Below are 19,223 nucleotides of genomic sequence, written 5' to 3' on the forward strand. Positions count from 1 at the left end.
CTGTTTGTTGAATACCTGCTACGTGGAAGGCACTGCTGGAAGGAATTCAATGTGTTCTCTCATTAATTCTCATAACAAGCCAGTGAGCAAATGTCATCATTTCCGTTTGACTAATGAGGGATCCAAGGCTCCATTGGGCAAGTAACTTATCAAAAGTCACACACCTTGTTTGCAGCAGGAGCATCATTTGATCCCAGGTCTGACTCCAGCACACAGTTTTTCCCCACTAAACTAAGTCCACGTGCAAAATAAAAGAGACACGTGTCCCGCTAGAAAGAGCAGGGAACCCACAAAATGGGGTCAACGGGAAGCTTAGTCTGAGTTGAAACTTTCCCAAAGTCGTAGCCCAGCACCTGGGCACCAAGTGTGGCTTTGGGCTAAGTGGTATTGCCCAGGTGCTCGGGAAATGTTCTTTGTGCCTGGGAAAGGAGGGAGAAGATGGCAGTTGAATCTGACCCCCAGGGGCTGATCAGGCCACTGATTCCTTGTGTATCCGAGTCCCTGAGCACCTGGCCACCTAGTTACCAGGTGGGTCCAGTTTGGAACCACCTAGTCAGATCCAAGGGCTAATGTCCACTGGCAGCTTCTGTCCTGGGGTCAGGTCTGTCCCATCCAGCCAGGGCCCCAGGGCCCCTGCAGGCTCTCAGCCCCTAAGCGGTAGAAGGACAGCTCAGGTGACAACTTCGCAGCTGGAGCAGGCCACTCTTCACACCCTGGTCACAGGGACATGCACTGGCCCGAGGATCACAGGCCTGGCCGTTGCAGCAGCCTCGAGTCTTATTGCCAAGGCTCGGTAGCCAGGACACTGCCAGAGCCTACTGCTAACTTGCTGTGTTCCCTGGCGTAAGTCCCCTGACCTCCCAGGCCGCCTCTAGAAAACAAAGGGATTGGATCAGATGGCTGATCCCTGGGGCCCACTTCTGCTTTCACTTTCATGTACCAATTTATTCTTCTTTATGGAATAGAACTCTTGTCACTTGCCCTAACGGTGCCACTGCCACTGCCATCAAAACGTTTTTCCTCATTTATGACAAATCAAATACGTACTCTTGCCTTATCTTGAATCCTCAAGGATGTGGTCTGTGCCCCCTGCCTGTTTTATGCTTGTGGGGTAGGATCTCCACTGTCATCCCAGGAGGTTCCCAGTTTGAGGGAAAGTCATCAGAGAATGCCACGAGAAAGCCCGTCTCCCCTTTTCTGAAGCTGTTCTAGTCCCCAGAGGCGGCATGAAAGGCCAGCCTGTGATCGACACTCTCCCTGCCCCCTGGGAAGCGCTGCTGGGGACTTGTGAGCCCTCGGCTTTAGGAGGATGAAGGAGAGAAGAGCAGAAAGGGCCAGAGGGCCAGATATTTGCCTTTATTAGAAAAGAAAACCCCACACAATGTGCTGGGAAACTTTGAGGCTTAATTTTCAGGGTTGTTTTAACAGTCTCTGAAAACTAGCAACCTCATGTCATTTGTTTAAGGGATCCAAGAGGGTTGGTGATGGGGATTGTTTCAGCATCCTGGCACAGAGGTAAACATGCCTCCTGGCTTACGGGCTATGTGTGTTTGGCCTGGAGACAGCACACTGTGAGGGTGGGAGGGTGGGACTGCCCAGTTAGGTCAGGAGACTGGGGTTCTCATCCTGGCTGTGCCATCAGTTGCCTGTGTGATATTGGAAGACCTCAAACTCTCCAACTGAAACCAAGGGGCTTAAAACAGAAGAACCCAGAGTCAGATCTTTACAAGCTTTGGTCTTCCCTAGTTGTGTGATTTTTAAAATCTTAATGCTAGACCCCAGTACAGGATCTTGAAGCCATGTCGAGGATGCCAGATGGAAGGAGTGAGGAATCAGAGACAACTTGGGTTACGTTTGTGCTGATTTGGGTGTTTTCTCGTTAGACCACCTACCTTGATTTTTATTCATGTTTTTCATCAGTGATTCCCAAGTTGACTGAGAATCATATTCACCTGAGCTGCTTGTTAAAAGTACAGACTTCCCTCTAAGGGAGGGTCTCATGAAGCTGTATTTTTAACAAAATAACAAGGATGATTCTTGCACTTAGGCAAGTTTGGGACGCAACTGCTCAAGAGTTTTCACCTGGGGACCAGCCACAGTTGAAGTTGCCTGATGGGGATGGGAATTTGTCTCTCTGTCCCTTGTGCTCCCTAGCTCTTGGCATTCATCTCTCCAGGCCCCATAGTCCAAGAGGTGAATGTCTCCCGCATCCAGTTCTGAGCCCTTCAAGGCTGGAACCATGTCTTCTCTTTACACCCCACCGTGCCCAGCACAGGGCCTTTCTCATAGACGATGCCTATAAATGTCCACTGAACTGAGTTTGCCCAGAGAGTTTCTATCTGCCTCAGTTAACCAGACCATCAACCATTATTGGTACAAATCCATGCCTTTAAGGACAGGAGGAGAGGAGATTAGTGAGAATTTGTAGCAACGTGTCACAGAGAAGACAGCATAGGAATTGAGCCTTGGAGAAGGAGTAAGATTTGGGCCAGTGGTGAGGAAAAGAAAGGGGGGTCCAGGCAGAAGTCTAAGCACAAGCAAAGCCAGGCTCTTCCAGTTATTCTCACGTTCAGGTGAGAATCCCAGAGCCCAGAGAGAAGACCTGATGTGTTCAAGGCTGGCCCAGGTAACTTGACACTAGAACCAGATGAACTCCATTCAAGACTTCTTCCATACCTGGCACTGTTGTGTGTTCCATAGGCCTCCCACCTGAGCCCCTAAAGCTCTTTCATCCTCTGCTCTGAGCCCTATTTCCGGGACTGTTTCCCCATCAATGTGCTCATCCTGCTGTGTGCCTGCATGTGTGGTGGTGCCACCCCATCTCAGCCCCCCAGTCTTTACATGAATCTCACCAAGATTCAGCCAGGCTGATGGTCCAATTACCTAGGAGAAGCCAGGCGTGCTGTTCTGTGTGCCTCATCGCACGCAGCAAGACTTGGTGTGTCCTGAGAAGCTGGGCTTAGGTATCAGAGTAGGCGAAGGACAGGCTCAGGGCAACACACACACACACACACACACACACACACACACACACACACACCACATATATATTTTATTTGAATCCTCTTTAAGGCCAAAAGGGTCTGTGGAGGAAAGATGCTCATGGGAGCTTCTCGGACCTTCTGGTGGGTCTTTTCTCCCTTCCAGGAAGTTTCCCAGTTCTCTCCTTAGAACATTCTTACATGTTTTGCCTCTTCTGCTCTGGAATCCTGTTATCAAGACAGCGTAGGAAATGGATGAGAAGTGGCCAAACCCAAGGCAGGAAGACCAGTTAAGAGGTGGTTGAAGAATCCAGGCAAGAGATAAGAGCCTTTATCAGGAAACCAATGAAGTTTGAGGCACCTTGTTCTCTCTGTACTAAGCTTTTTAATAACTAGTTGAGCTAGGGTAAATCATGTAGTCTTTCTGAGCTTCAAACTCCTCATCAATAAAAGAGATGATAATTATCTCTTTCTTACAGCATTGTTATATGGGTAAATATTGTTACACAAAAGCCTTTTGTGAACTGTAGTGTATAAAAATGTGGTCTTCTCTGGTTATCATTTGCGATTTGGTGCTGCGCCCATGGGCCTGTTCCTGGTGGTCTTCTTTGGCCCATCAGAACCCTTCTACCAGTCCTATTTTGTGCCTAGCACTGAGTCTCTATGACAACTCAAAGCATGAGAAATTATTTGATTTGGGGCTGGGCTGGCTTTTATCTTACAGCCTGGAATCCTAGCTTAAAAATAATACACTCTGGTATCTGTCCCCTCCCTTAGGTAACAAATGCTCAAGTACCACCAGTTTTCAGGTAAAGAATGCACAGAGCCAACATGCACCGACTCTTTTGAGACAAGCCAGTTTGAAGTCTGTGACTCATATTTTCATACTTAGAAAACTTATGCTGCCAATCAATGAGTGGTGGGGTCATAAGGACCTTAAAGGTCATCTTGTCCAACTCATTTTTCAGTTGGGGAAACTGAGCAACAGGGAAGGGAAGGATCTTGCCCAAGATCACAGATTTAACTAGAAAGAGAGTGGGGATAAATCCTCCCCATTCTGTCATGGAATCTTTTGGGGAACATGTTAAGCTTTACTGTCATTTTACCCTTTCTTTCATCCCAGTCTCATAATGAAAGAAACTACTTGGCCCATGTCACTGCAGCCCCAATACGGGGAGTGCATCAATTCATTTATCAGACATAACTAAGAATCACCTTTATGCCAAGTACTGAGGATGCTGAGACAAAGGCACAGGCCCTGACTTCAAGCTATTTAGAATTTAATGATGAAGACAGACAAGGAAACCATCTCTAGAAGGTCAGGCTGTTTTCTATACAGTTAAGTGAAACATTCCTCCCATCTGCTGTCTGTACTTTATACTTATGATTGCATTGACTCTCCTCATGTATAGATTATTATGAGGCTGATTTTCCCAGAAAGAAACATACCAAATCCCATAATGGGACTGATGAAGAGCAGTGACAAGGTCCTTCATAGTGGCTCATGTCCCCTTCATTCATTTCCTCAAAAAATATTTGTTGAGCATCTAGTATGAGGTACCAGGGTGCAAAGATAAATAAAAGCAGTCCTCTCAAGCAACTAACAATCCAGTAGAGAAATCAATAATGGTCATGGAAGCTTTTATAAGGGAAGGGAGAGGCCGAGGACAAAGGATGCCTAAGTCAGCCTTGGAAAGTCTGCAGAGATTTCACAGAGGTGGCACGTGAGCTGAGACTACTTAAAGAAGGAGAAGAGGTGTGCTGAGCAGATAAAGGGGGATGACATTCCAGGAAAAGAAACAGCACATGCAAAGCATGAATGTGTGGAAGCATGCAAGCCCTGGGACCTGTAACAGTTGATTATTACTGGCATATGAAGTGAAAAGACAGGTTGGCAGAAAATGAGGCTATGAGTCGGCAAGACCGTGCCATGCTAGCAAGCTGGGACTACATCCTGTAGACAACGGTGAACTGTTGAGCGTTTTTGGGAGAAGATCAGATGCTGAGGTTTGCATTTCAGAAATTCATTCAAGCAGCCATGCAGGAGGCAGGTTGGAGTAGAGAGCCCAGTGAGGATTATTAATCCAGGCAAAACCTGATGAGGGCGGTGACAGTGCCACTCTGAGCCAGGTCAGAACTTGATTTTGTACATGATTCACTCATTTCCAGGCACAGCTGAGTGATGGTGCTGACCATGACCTGTAACCAAGATGCATGAAGTTATGCATTTGAGTCCCCAAAACTGTGATTCATGGTGCTGACAACGTTCCCCTTGTGTGTAAGAGACCATCCTCTCCTGGGTCAACTGAACAGTTTAAGGCATCGCAATGATCCGTAGAGAATCCAAGCTCCCTTGCTTCAGAGAGAAGCTGACACGTTGACCTTCTAAAGGCCCTTGGGGGAGGTGGTTTTTAATAACCCTTAACCCCTTTTCCCATCATTCATACAAACTCACTTCTGAGCTTGTGGTTTTGGTAAATTTAACAGGCTTTTCCAAACAAGAGCTTGGCAAAGCGATCCCTCTCTCATCCCTCTTTCAGCGCCAAAAAACACTGATTCAGCCTCTCAAACCTTCCTGCTTTTGCTCTTCCTGTTCCTTCTCCTGAAATGCCTTCCAACCACCTGTCTTTCGGTAATTGTGCACTAGAGTCTTGCAGATTCACGTTCAAATTCTAGCTCTGCCACTCGTTAGTTGTATGATTTTGTACAAGAGAGCTGCCCTAATTGTTTTGCTGAGTTGTCACAGGGTTAGAGGTCAAGTTTGTGAAGTGTCCATCCTAGTGCCTACCCCGCAGCCACTCTCAGGGTTCAGTAGCAATTATTATTAGGTGAGATTCTAGTTCAATTAATGAAAATTTGTAATTCTCTACTGAAAAGAACAAAGAGAAGTACTGAAAGTTTGGTAATACATCTTTTGATTATCAAGATAACCATGAATTACCGTTTTCTTACCCAGATTAATTAAACCTGACACGTGAGTACCCACTTGATTTCCATATCCAGCTGTGGAATCCCACAGTAACTTATAATTAAGAGATGGCTTTTAATAAGAGACTTGAAACTTGAAATTAAGAGCAAAAATATGTAGAGAAACTCCATGAGAAAGGGCATAGTTGCTGATCCTCCGGTCCTTTTATCAAACAGAAGAGTTCGGAAGCAAATGGCCATCTAAACAGCATCTTTTCACCATGCTGTGTGCTTCCGAAGAGGAAGCTTCCCCTGAAAGCAACAATAGTGGTTTGGTTTCATTATTTTGAAAGAATTGTTCAGTGTTAGGGCAGGTTACTGACAATGGGTGTGGAATCTGTTTTAGAAGAAGGTAAAAAAATAATAACAGCAGGATATGTGGTAAGATTACCCCTTCTGGGCTATTGCAAGTATAGACCTGCTGAGAGCCTAGTGGAGAATTTGTCTCAAGCACACTGACGGACTAGGTCCACTTGGGTAAATTCTCCAAAACCTAACTCTCTCCTCTAACAGGACTTTAAATATCTTGTGATACTTGCCTTGTTCTGGTGATCCCCCAGATTTTCAAGTCTAACTTGACTTTTTTAATCACTCTGTGGTTAATTTGTTTTGTTTTAATTATTTTTTGTTACAAAACAACAACATTAAAGGGAAATTTTTAAAAATCATCTTTAATTTTCCTGCACTAATACAACTGTTTTAATTTTGGAATGTTTTTTGGTCTTTGTTTACCTACGTATTTCTTAATTAGCCATCACAGTAAATCTGAAAGAGTTTTGTTTATGTGTGCTTTATTGAGAAAGAAATTGAAGCTAAAGCAGTTAATTAATATTGCCGTAAGCAACACATAAGGTAAATGGCCAAATCAGGGGTAACTCTAAACCTATGCTCTGTCCACCTACACTTGACTGTGATGTTGGCCACACAACCTGGCATATAATCAATGTATTTTATATTTTATTTTATGCACTATTATTTGGACTTACTAGCAGTAATAAGAATAGAATGGAATTATGTCAACTGAAATTCACTAACCAATCTTTACAAAAAAGCCACCCAGAAGTTGTCAACACCGAAGGCAATGTTGTAGGAAGTTTCTGAAGATGAGAAGAGAGATAGAGAATTAATGAGACTAGTAAAAATGAGCTGTTGCCATTTGAAAAAGAAAAAAACAGCAGAAACTTTGGAACTAGAACAACACATTCCCTACCACTGCTGATCAGATTTCCAAAGCCACTTTTCGATCGTTTGGCTATAAATCCTTTTTACTGTTCTTGTCAAGAATCCCACTTAATATCCCTGCAAACTACATGTAGAATTAGGCATCTGTGCCGTAAGTGCTAATGAATCATAATTCGTAAAATGAGAATACAAACATTTTCCATATACTTTACATGAATAGCATAAAAAGGGATGTTGGCTTTCCATGTGGGAGTCAGTGCCGTGTAAAAGATGACACATGATGGAGGAGGATGAACTCTACAGCCTTTTGAGAAGTCTTTTTTGGTCATCTCTTTTCTAGAATATCAAATAGAAGGAAACAGACTTGGGGAGACTTTGATCAGACACACTGGAGGGACTTCCAACCAAGGGACTGCTCAGAACTCTAGCTTGGCTCTTAATCAAGCTTGAAATGATCACAGCCACAGTGCTAATTGCATTAATCTGCTTTTCATCAGGCAGAATGGGGAAACAGAATAGCAAACTGGCCCCCGAAGTGATGGAGGACCTGGTGAAGAGCACAGAGTTTAATGAACATGAGCTCAAGCAGTGGTACAAAGGGTTTCTCAAGGACTGTCCAAGCGGGAGGCTGAATCTCGAGGAATTTCAGCAGCTCTACGTGAAGGTAAGTTGTTTTTCAACTTTTTTTTAATCTTCAGGCCAGAAAACATTGTCTTCATCACATGGCGCTTCACATGGAATTATAACTCGAAGTAGCCAATTTCTTTCAACCCTGGTAGTTTTCCACCCAAAAAGAAGAATGGTCATTTTTAAAAATGCAAAGGGATGTGTTTTGTTCCAGACATAAGTCAAGCAATTTCTGAACAAGAAGAGTAATTGTTCAATCAAAACACCAAACCCTTCAGAGGATGATAGCATCTGGTAAAGCACAGTAAAAATCTCAGATAATAGCATTTGCTGATGATTATTGACAAGCGGCTAATTGCACCATTGTTTGGCTTGTTAAAGGTATCTGTACCTCTCTCAGTTAGCGAGAAAGTATGTGGGAGGGCTTTTGTACCCAGAAAGGCCCCCTTATTTGCAGGTAAGAAAAATATACAGATCTCCACAGCTTTGCATTTAGAAGAAAGTAGGGAGTTCTGATATACATCAAAGTCTACCAGGATGGTCTTCTATCATTTTATCAAGGTCTAAAATATGGACGTTTGCCAGGATTTTGTACTGTTTAGAAGTTAACATTCCCCTGGACATTAGATAAAACTGTTCCGTGTAAGGTATAGTTTGTACTGCAGTGGTATTGCTTCAGTTTGTCTGAGTTTATCATTTGTATTTGTTCTAGATTTGGCATGATCTAAGACATTCCATTTTGTTTATACTTCGATAATGTGAGGCTTGTGGAAAAAACGCATTGTTTCTCTTTTAACTTTTTCTGACTAAAATGCCAAATAGATAATAGTGCTCTTATCATTCAAGTGCAGCAAGTATCAATTAGAGCAGTGTGAACCATCCACATGCATATATGTGCATGGGATGATTATATAAAATATTAAACATTGTCATTCTCTCTTGAAGTTGAACATCTCATATAGCCTTTGCTCCAGCAATTCCATCCTTGCATATGTACAAGAAGGGACATGTATAAGAACACTCATAGCTGCACTGCTCACAATAGCAAAACTGGGAAACAACCCAAACGCCCATCAAAGGGAGAGTGGAAAATAAACTGTGGTATACTCACATGGCAGTCAAAACAGTTGAACTGCAGCAACACTGAAACATTAAGTGCAAAAAGTAAGTCTCAAGGTACTTTAAATTAAACACAGATAAGATAAAAATATGTTTTATAGAACTACAAATAAAAGCAATAAAATCACATGAAAAAGAAAGCAAGAGAGTGATGAACACAGGATTCAAACTGCGTCACCCACCCAGCAGTTATTATGGTTACATCCAGTGCATAAGAGGCAAGGGATGAGATGGAAGTTTAGCCACATGGTTAGATAGATGGATGGATTGTGTCAAAGTCTTAGCTATGGCTTTGGGTGCTTGGTTTGCGGGTGGTTATTGCATTAATAAAAACTCGCTAATCCTGCATGGACCACTAATGAATGTCAAGAATCCATGATTATCATTAATCCACTGCTGACCACCTGAGGGCTCAAGGTATCTATAACTATCTTTTTAAATGTGTGTAGAAACGTACACAAAAAGTGGTATGTGTGTATGTCATAAGATTACTGTGACACTTCTAAGAATATCTGAGTAATTAGTTTTTAGTATGTAGGGATCTTTTACATGGAAGCACTGAGAAATGCATTTACCATTCAATTGACATAAATTGCTTTTGACGAGAAGTGGGATGGTATGCATTTTCCTAGATTTTTTATACAACTCACCGTAGTTTTCAAAGTCACATCTTCTACCATTTTATCACCCAGAAGTTAGCCTGTGCCTCAGAACTGTCTTCCCTCAGCCCCAAGGAAAGTACAGACAAATGAGATTTGTCAAAGCCACTTTCATATCAGTAAAGCCATGCAAGCTGTCACTCTGTGTTTAAGAGAGCTCTGTGTGCCATGTTTCTCACTATTTGTTCAAAGTGAGAGTGGTTTTGCCTTTGAAGAAATAGTTCAAATGCAGGAAAGGAAGTATTTTATTTACATGCTGGAAGTACTCAGCACTGAAAATAAAATCCACCTCAAGATAAGGGAGGGGGGTGTGTAAACATCAAACATCCCTCAGTGTTTTATGGTACAATTGATGTATATGTACCAACATCAACCCCTACTCCTACCTCCCCGACTCTACCCCAGAGTGGATTTTTTTTCCAGGAGGGGGATATATAACTTTGTGGATGAAGTTTAGATTCTTGGCAGCCTCTTAACAGCCATATTTAAACTCAGCCTGTGCTCTTGTATCAAAGAGTTAGAAAGTAGGCAAAGTCCTCCTCTCCTTCCAGAGTTGTCCAAGGACAAAATACAAAAGAGAATCGCAGAGGAAATATGCCACATCCACAGGAAAAAAAAAAAAGAAAGAAAGAAAGACAGGTCTGATAGGTTAGAAGGGAGAATAACAGAGAAAGATGTGGCTTATGTAATAAGGCCCAGGAGAAGGGCTGAGAAGAAAAATCTTCCTTTAATGCAGCTTAAAAGTACAAATGTTCAGCAAGACACAGTCTTTGTCTTGGTGAATAGGCACTTTTCAGTAATTCCTTCTATCTCAGTGTGGACATTGAGACATCCTGGAATCCAGCTGAGTGAGCAAAGCCACCGGTGGCCTCTGCCCTCCTGCCTGTGTGGTCAGCCTGGCACATCTACTGTCACTGACCTGATCCATTTTAGGCTCCGGGAGAGTCACCTCACTTTGTGGAGTCAGTTCTGATGAGGGTGTGGGGTGACAGGATAACGGGAGAGGCCCCCCTGCAAGGCCAGGGGCCACAAACCCTCAACTTCAGAAGCCTTTGTATCCAAAATATAAAGGAATTCCATTAAGTCTACATGTAAAACGGTCTAAAACTAAGGTTCAGAAAAATGAGGTAATTTGCCCAGTGCCGCAAAAAGAGTGAAGTTCAGGACAGACATTAAAGATGGGCATGCTGACTTGCGCTGCAGCACACGGCCCTGCCTCTCGACTGGATTCCCCCGGCAGCCCCTCATCAGCCTCCCTCCAAGCCCCTCCACCCTACAGCTGCTGGAGTGGGATTTGAAATACACAGGTCTGGGCATGGACCTTCCTGGTTTGTTACAGGTGTTACCGAACCAGGCTCATTTGCCCAACACGCAGCAAGCCGTACGCTGAGATGCTGAGGTCTGTAGCAGAGAGTTTATTCACAAGGCAACCAAGCAAGGAGACAGGAGAAGAAGTCTCAGGTCCACCTCCCTGCAGGCAAAAGGCTTGCGATATTTATGGGATAAAGAAGCAGGGTGGTCTTAGGCGTGGGGAAAGGTGATTGGAGGTGGGGAAAAGGTGAGGTAATCGGCGTTCTGAGCAGGAGAATTGGGTTACATGCTTCTTCATGGGATGCGTGTGCAGAAATGGAGGCTCTTAGCATGGTCTGAGGGTAGAGTTTTTGGCCCTCTGACATCAAAAGGTCATTCATCAGACAACTGTGCAGGCCCAGTTTTAGGCTCAGTGGCCCCAGCCAGCTTTTGTCAGCTTGACTAGACGGGAGTTGACTCCAGGTTTCTGGAAAACAGCTTAAGTGCCTGTTACTCTAGTGACCCATACGTCAGAGGCATTATCTATAAGGGTGGTAAAGAAGTCTTGTGATATATTACCTAGCTACGTGAAGCCTGGAGGGTATGCAATTAAAGAAGGAAAAAAAAATAACTAAAGCAAGCTTAATCAGTAAAGGCAGGTTACAAGCAGAGGGGTTTTTAACAAGCTGTTTCCTTATCTGTTGTTCCATAAGTCAAGGATTTCTGTTAACCCTATGGGGCATGGTTTCACAGGTTTCATTCTTTAGTCATGTAGAGAATAGTCACCTCACTTCAATCAACATACAACCCAGTGGCTAACACAGGGCCTGCCACAGAGCAAGCATCAGTGTTTGGTGAGTGAATTGTATCGAATGCTGGCTGTGTATCTCCTTCTCAGGAAGGCCTGTGGGGGAGGCATATAGAAGTGACTAAAGGACAGTCCTGCCTGCGCTCCAGGATCTCACAGGCTAATTGGAGAGACACAGTTAACCACAACACAAGGCAGAATGACATAAATGCTTGTTGGTGGGGCACGAGTGGAAAATAGAGGTTATTTCAAAATGGGATATTAAAGTAAGACGTTAATTAATGCAGTGATGAAAGGAAGACTTTTCTCCTAGCCTTTTAGAAGATAAAACATCTCTGAGTAGATAGCTTTTACCTTTGACAAACTTGGTACCTGTGAAAGGTGCCCATGCCCCCCCAAATTCATGTGTTGAAATTTTCATCTCCAGTATGTCAGAATCTGACTGTATTTGGAGAGAGGGCCTTTAAAGAGGTAATTAAGTTGAAATGAGGTCATTAGTGTGGGCCCTAATCCAGTATGACAGGTGTCCTATAAGAAGAGGCAATTTGGACACAGACATGTACAGAAGAAAGGCCATGTGAAGACACAGGGAAATGATGGTCGTCTACAAATCAGAGAGAAGCCTCGGAAGAAACCAATCTTACCAACACCTTGATCTTGGACTTCTACCCTTCAGACCTTTTATTGTTTAAACCACACAGTCTGTGGTACTTTGTTATGGCAGCCTTGACAAACTAATAACAGTACTCGTTCCTTCTCTGTTACAAACTTCTCATGGGCAAACCCAGAGCCCTCTGTATCTGGTATAAGCACGCCTTCTGTCAGGAATGTTCTAACACTCCTGGCACACACAGAGATGTCCATGTTACTTCAGATGCTTCATCAGCCCAACCACAGTACTGCTGCTGAGAGGTTGGGGAGAGAGATTTTGCATTTTGTCACCAAGAACCAAGTACCTGATTTTTTTCCCCCTTGAGAATTTCCTGTTTCCAATAATTATAAGGATTGCCAAGTTGAGATCACAAATTAAGATTGAGAGTTTGCAATTTGAACTGTATTTTCAGAGAATTTTTTAATTTAATCTTAAAAGAAAACCAACCCTGTGGAAAAGCAAGCAGCTGCATGAGGGAGGAAGTGTCCCTATCCCAGGTCCTCTTCCTTGGAAGGCTGATACCATTCCTGCTTCGTTTAGTCTCTGTGACATCAAAGCCAAAGAAACCAAGTAACAAACCGGGCAGAGTCCTGCAAAGCGCTAAACGCATTTTGATATTTGTTTGGAGTTCGACTTTTGGGATTGTTTTCCTCAGGATCATTGGGTGGGTTCAGGTTGAGTTGAAAAGGAAGTTAGTTTAAAAAGATCGTGGGATTTACAATCTGACAGCCCTGAGATTCAGTCCTAGCTGTGTTAACGTTTGCCAGATCTCTGCCTCTCTGAATCTATTTCCTTATCTAAGTGATGGAAATAATAAGCCCTGTCCTGTCACCTCAGTGGTGGTGTCCTAAAGGAAAGAAGGGAAGTAAAAATGACTTACAACCTATGACAAGACGTTCTTGCCATCATGATTGTTGATCTGCTCATTTACTCTCAGAGAACCAAGGTAGAAAACAGCTTTTATTTCACATGCCAAAGGCAATGGCAGCATAGAATGGTCTACAGAAGAGGAAGTGAGGCTCTGCAGAGGTTCAGTAGAAGGTGCCTGAATCAAATAGTGTGTCTACCATGCTTTCCAGGGTAACAGGACCCACCACGAGGCTACACCAACACCATTTCCTCCGTAGATTCTTAGACACTGAGCTCTGTGTCCTCTCCAGCACAAAGGCCTCTGCCAGCTCCCTGCTACCAGACAGGCGAGGCGTGGCATTCCACACCTTCTTTTTTCGGTCCCACCAACCACTTGGTGTCCTGTCTCTCATGTGTCTGCACCTGCTTGATCTCTGCAGCGTATCATTTTGCAGGTGGAGAAAGACATAAATTCTACCTCTTTAGAAAAAGGTAATTAAATGGCCAAGGATTGTTCTTCTGGGGTCTAGCCCAATTCTCCTGAGCCACTGCTTTTCCACCAAGCAAAAACCACTCTACCAAATTTTCTTCTCAAGAGTGTTAGGTGTTAGTCAACTGGAAGGTGTACCTGAGGCAGGTGGGAGGGCCCTCGAGTGCCATTTGATCATCCCTAATCCAACAGTTTGAATTTTAGTAAAACTTATCTGCATATGACAAAAGAGTTCCTGCCGAGTCATTCCGTGTGTCCATCCAAGTGGTCGTTTCCTGAAGAGCTTCTGTAATTTGGTTATTAGAAAATGCCCTTGCAGCTTATCCTTCAAAGAGTGGGTTTATTCATTCATTTAGTCATTCAAGACCCATTTCCTCTGTGCTTTCTGTAAGACAGACGCTGTCTTGAGTTTTGCCCTCGGTAAGCTCAGAGCCTGATAGAGCTGGAATATCATCTCATTTTTTTGTATAATGCTTTTCACTTCACAAAACCATGTTTATTTTCACAACAAAATGTAATTGGAGTTCCATTCAATGAGAAATTTTCTAGGCCTAAAACATAGGAAATATAAATCTAGTCACCAAAATTCTATTGATACAACTACCCAGAGACGTGGATTAAAACAAAATAAAAATAAATTATATCACAGAATCAGGAGCACCTAAACATTTGATGATTAAAGACATTTTAATAAAACAAGAAAGATTTTCTAGTTAATGAAGTATTATTACCTAATTCTCTATATGGCTTTATAATTTTACTCTCAAATTGTGTTCTTATGTTTAAAAACCTACTATTAGGAGGAAAAGGCATACTTCCTGAAAGTTATATGAAAACACATAATAAATGTAGGCTTTTAGGCATGTAATCTTTGTTTTGTAGAATTAGGGAATAAAACATGTGCGTCTAGTTTTGCCCTGTTTACTGCGTAACTTGGACAAGGGACTTTTTCTCTCTGATTCTCAGATTCATCATCTGTGCAAATGAAAAAAAATCAATCTCTATCGGTGGCTCTCAAACTTGAGTGGGTATCAAAATCACTTGGGCAGACGGCTCAGTCAGCCGGTTGCTGGGCCCCTTCCTCAGGGCTGCTGTTCTACTAGGCCTAGGACAGAGCCCCAATGTCTGCATTCTTAATAAGACCTCAAAGATAGTTCTAATGGAGAAAATCCATGAATGACGTTTTGAGAAACACTGGCCTAGAGCTTGACCTGTGAGTATCCTAGGATGGGCTTCCGGAGTTCTGTACACACTGAAATTATATGTATAATTTTGTATCTACACTCTCTTGGGATAACTTTCCTCAGGTATATAAATGGTTCTTTGCAAGCTCCCAAAATGTTAAGAATCACTAAAGATAACTTGTAATCATTGGCAGGCCTAACATTCTAATTTCTGTGACCGTAGAGTTATTGGGTCTCAACTGACAGTAAGACAAATGGAGAAAATTTCCCTTCTAAACTAGACTTTCAAATAAACTTTACAGGCAGAAAAAGAACAAAAGTTTCTGGACTGCACTTTGTGAAATTTGTTTTCAGTTTGTTGTGAGATGTTTTCCTGATTCATTCCAAGCCCATTAATTAAGCTGTATTTTGTCCAGAGCCCCATGAAAATGCAAATGGAAAGGCCCCAAGGGTTTGAAATGCACCCCTGCTTGCCATTCATTCTCCTAAGCACCTATGTGCCAGATGCTGTGAAGACCCTGGGTCTACAGAGATGGTCACAGATCCCTGCCCTCAGGTGACTATGGTCTGGTGCCAGCAAGAAGTCTATAGGTCAAGTGTATGGTATATACCACACACACACACACACACACACACACACACACACATCTATAATACAGGGACCATTGTGATCAGTACCATGAAAGACAGGGAAGGACATGGAGGCCCAGGGAGGGCTGGTGGGGAAGGTGACATTGACTCTGACTCTCAAAGGAAGGGTGATTTGGACATGAGCTGTCAGTCTGTCTGGAAGCTCAAAAATCTCACTGACCGGAATCACAAAAGCTAGAATAAAAAACAGCTATTGTGTTTGAGAGCTCCTCTGCATAGTGCTGGCAGGAGACCCACCAGGTTGAGCGTATTAGGTTGAAACAAAAGTACAATGAAACAAAACAAAACAAACCAACAAACCAACCAAAACCTCTTGGCAGACCTGCTGAGATAATCTGGAAAACCACCTGTTGAAGATAAAGCTCATACCCCCGGGGCTCCTGCCACAGGTCTCCTGTCTCGTTTCTCCTTCTCTTCTCTCTCCCTCCCTTTCGTCCCTTCCTTTGTGATCATTCTAAAAGTGCTTTAATCTGACCGTTAGCTCACTTGATTCTCACCATGGCCAAGGAACCAGACTTTGGAGGTAGCATTTCCTTACTCCAAGCTGTATGGGTTGGGAAGTCAGGAGACTTGACCAGGGCTGCAGAGGGGCCAGCAGTTGAACACCTGGCCCACCTTGCGAGCAGCATTCTTCCCTCCTGCTGTGCTTCCTGTGGCCTCTGGGTCACATGCAGGAACAAGCATCTGGGAGCTTCTCTGATCTACTTTGCTGTGAAGCAGATGCATCAAAAGCTCTCTTGTTGCTCCATTTCAGCCATCCTTCTAGGACCAACTTAAAAGCTTCTCCCTGGAAGAGCCTTCTTTGATCTCCCGACTCTCAAAGCCAGAAGAATCTCTTTCTCCTCTGAGTTCCTAAGACTTTGGTTCCCCACTCCCCCTCACCTCTGTTAACAAGGACATTATAGTTTCGCAACACAATTCTGTAAGCTTTTCTCGCCTCCTCTCTAGGTAGAGCCCTTCTTCATTCCCCAGAGCCTACACTGCTATTAGTGTTTTGCCAGAATACACTTAAATGTGATGTGGTTTAATCAGAAGGCTGGATGTGTACCTGGGTCTACCATACACCGGTCGTGTGAACTTGGGAAAGTCTTATGCTTAAAGGTTGTTAAATAAATCAACAAACCACTCTGACCCTCAGATTCCTCATCTGTCAGATGGGGAGAATATTCTGAGCCCTGCTTCATCATGCTTGATCTTAGGCACCTGGGCGTGGAAAGTCTTCCAGATGCCAAACAGCCCAGTCTCTTGGCTGTGGCATCAAGCGCTGGCTCCCCTATCAAATATTTTATCCAAAGAAAACGTGACAGAGGTGACTATTATCGCTTCTCAACATCTGATTCAAATCAATTTTGAAAATAATACTCTTGGCGCAAGAAAAGATTTTTGGGTGATCGGTTTTCAGGGATTCAGATTCTGCTTGTTCATAAGAGGTAATTAGGAGTATGCCTTATTAAAAATTTGTTGGGCAGAGCTATATACAGAAGCATTTTAATTCCTTTGGGAAATAGACATTACATAAGACACAAAATGTTATCCAGATTGGGCTGGTGAAGACATTGCAATTTTTAGTGAGAACCTGGGAATTCATTTCCATTTGGAATGTTTGCCAACATGATCTAGGCTGCACTTCAAATTGAATTAATGTGGAAAACAAGAGCTGGGGTCTGAAATCTCAAGGAAGAGATGACAATAAAGTTACAGTTCTGGGAAAACAGTGTCCCATGTGAGGCTCCAAAGACATTTTATTACAGCGAGATTGTCTCAGGGAATAGCTAGCTACTACCCGCATGTCTTGCGTTAGAGAGAGCATTTATCCCAGAGGGGTGGAAGTGATAACCTTCTCCTGTCTCAACGGGTGTGAAATTATTTTGAATGGCTTCCACACCTTGGGATTTTGCTTTCCCATGATAGGGCAGGTGTCAGTTAGAGAGATATCAGTGGTCATTGCAGCCATGCCATCCAAAGGAATGCTCTTAGAGGATACCTCAACTTCTGTGTCCTCAGGATAAGGTTAGAAAGAGCACTTTAGAAGTCTCTTAGTCCACCCCGCCCCCATTTTACAAAAGAGGAAACAGACGCCCTGGAGCGGGGAGGGCTGTCTGAGAACCTATTTCCTAATGGCTCCAATTAACATCCAAAAGGATGTGTCTCAACTCCAGCCAGATTATGAGGTTTTAAAGCCAGAAGGACCTGCTCTCCAGTTAGCTCTTCTCTTCAGCTAATTATTAAAGGACAATACATTTCTAACTGGAAATACAGGGTTGGACTGGAGGATAAAAAAATCATTTCTGGATCTCTTAATGTAAAGCTGTTTTACATTATTGGATTTTTCTGACCCTTTGAAAGGGTGATAGGGCTTGGATCAGGTATCATTGACCCACCTTGGTGGAAATCATTTCCTCCCCTCCTGTGGCCTATTTAGCACCTGCCGGAAGAAAGCTCTCTGTCTTATTGATTATGCACTCCGGTGTCTCCACTTGGAATGGTTCTTGGACCCTCATCTGTTTCTCTCCGAGGCTGTTATGGAGCTTAGTGCCCCCTCCTTGTGGCAGTGCTGATGTTGCTGTGAATTGTGTCCTGCTCTGGGCTCTAAGACAGCTTCTCCCCTCGCAGATGCAAGGTACTCCTGTCATCACAGTGGAGAGATTGGGGGGGGAGGGGTGGTCAGCCACAAAATAGGCCTAAATCCATCTACGAAATGCCCAAGGGCCTCCTTAGCTATCTTAGGGAATCCTTTTGTAGATAATCATCCATAGTAACTTCTAGCAGCCACCCACCTTCAACAAACACTACCGAGCAGTATCTATAACAAGTCTGTAGCCAAGAGCTATGGAGGAGGCAGAGTTTGAGTCAGACCCCCTCACTCCTTTAAAGAGCTTGCAGCCTAGTAGAACAATCCATGTAGATAGCTAAAAGATCATAGAGAAAGTGCTATCTGTCCCAAGACTCGTGTAAATATTCTAACGTAATGAGTTTCTATATAAATATCTTCACTGAAGATTTCACGATGCCTTGAAATATAGGTCGGATTTGCAGCTGCAAGGATGACAGTCCTAAGAGGAGGGACAACCTAAGCAAGGGTACAGGGCAGGGAGGCAGGGGAAGGTGTGGGAAATAGCAAGTCACTGTGTTGGCTAAAATGTCGGATCACCAAAGAGGTATCAGGGGAAAAGTGAGTTTGGAGATGTGAGTGGGCCCCAGTCACAGAGGGCCCAGACTGCCAGAAAAGCTCTGAAGTCCAGAATGTTGTAGACAAGGCAAAGAGGTGGCTTCCTGCTGGGATTTGTTCGATGACCATGGAAATTCTGGTGACCTGGTATTGTCTTCCTCTTAAAACAGCATAATGACAGTACTAGGAAGGAAGAATTATTTTTCATTTCCCTTATAAATGGTCCCCGTGACTCAGTGGGTGAAGCTGCAGGAGCTCGCAATGTGCCCTTGAACGAATGACTTACATCAAAGTTGACTGAGTTATTCATCAAGTATTTACCGACTGTACCTTGTCTGTGCTGCACGAAACCCTGAGGGGAGCAGCAGGTAGGACACCCATGGAAGTGCCAGGCCATGTGGGAAGATGCAGCCTTCCAAGCAGATAATTGCAGTGACAACCCAAGAGCTAAGTGAGGTTATGGGTCAATCCGAGCTTTGAGAGCTTGGGGGAGGGGAAGGAAGAGAAAAGGCCAGGGAGGGGCTGGCGAGGCTTCCTGGGCAGGGGGAACAGGGGCAGCACAGGAGCTGGGGGCTGAGGCCCCAGGAAAGACTTA

The 19,223-nt window shown here is 43.7% G+C and overlaps 1 protein-coding gene across 1 annotated transcript in view; it reads left to right on the top strand.

The window, feature by feature from the left end:
• The first annotated feature begins 7,632 nt into the window (after positions 1-7,632).
• VSNL1 (visinin like 1) overlaps positions 7,633-19,223 on the top strand; it is a 64,882-nt gene continuing 53,291 nt past the window's right edge. The window contains exon 1 of the mRNA XM_061211033.1: positions 7,633-7,794. Coding sequence (XP_061067016.1) covers positions 7,633-7,794 — 162 coding nt within the window. The remainder of the gene's footprint in view (positions 7,795-19,223) is intronic.

The sequence above is a fragment of the Eubalaena glacialis genome, chromosome 14, assembly GCF_028564815.1.
Source record: "Eubalaena glacialis isolate mEubGla1 chromosome 14, mEubGla1.1.hap2.+ XY, whole genome shotgun sequence".
Lineage (NCBI taxonomy): Eukaryota > Metazoa > Chordata > Mammalia > Artiodactyla > Balaenidae > Eubalaena > Eubalaena glacialis.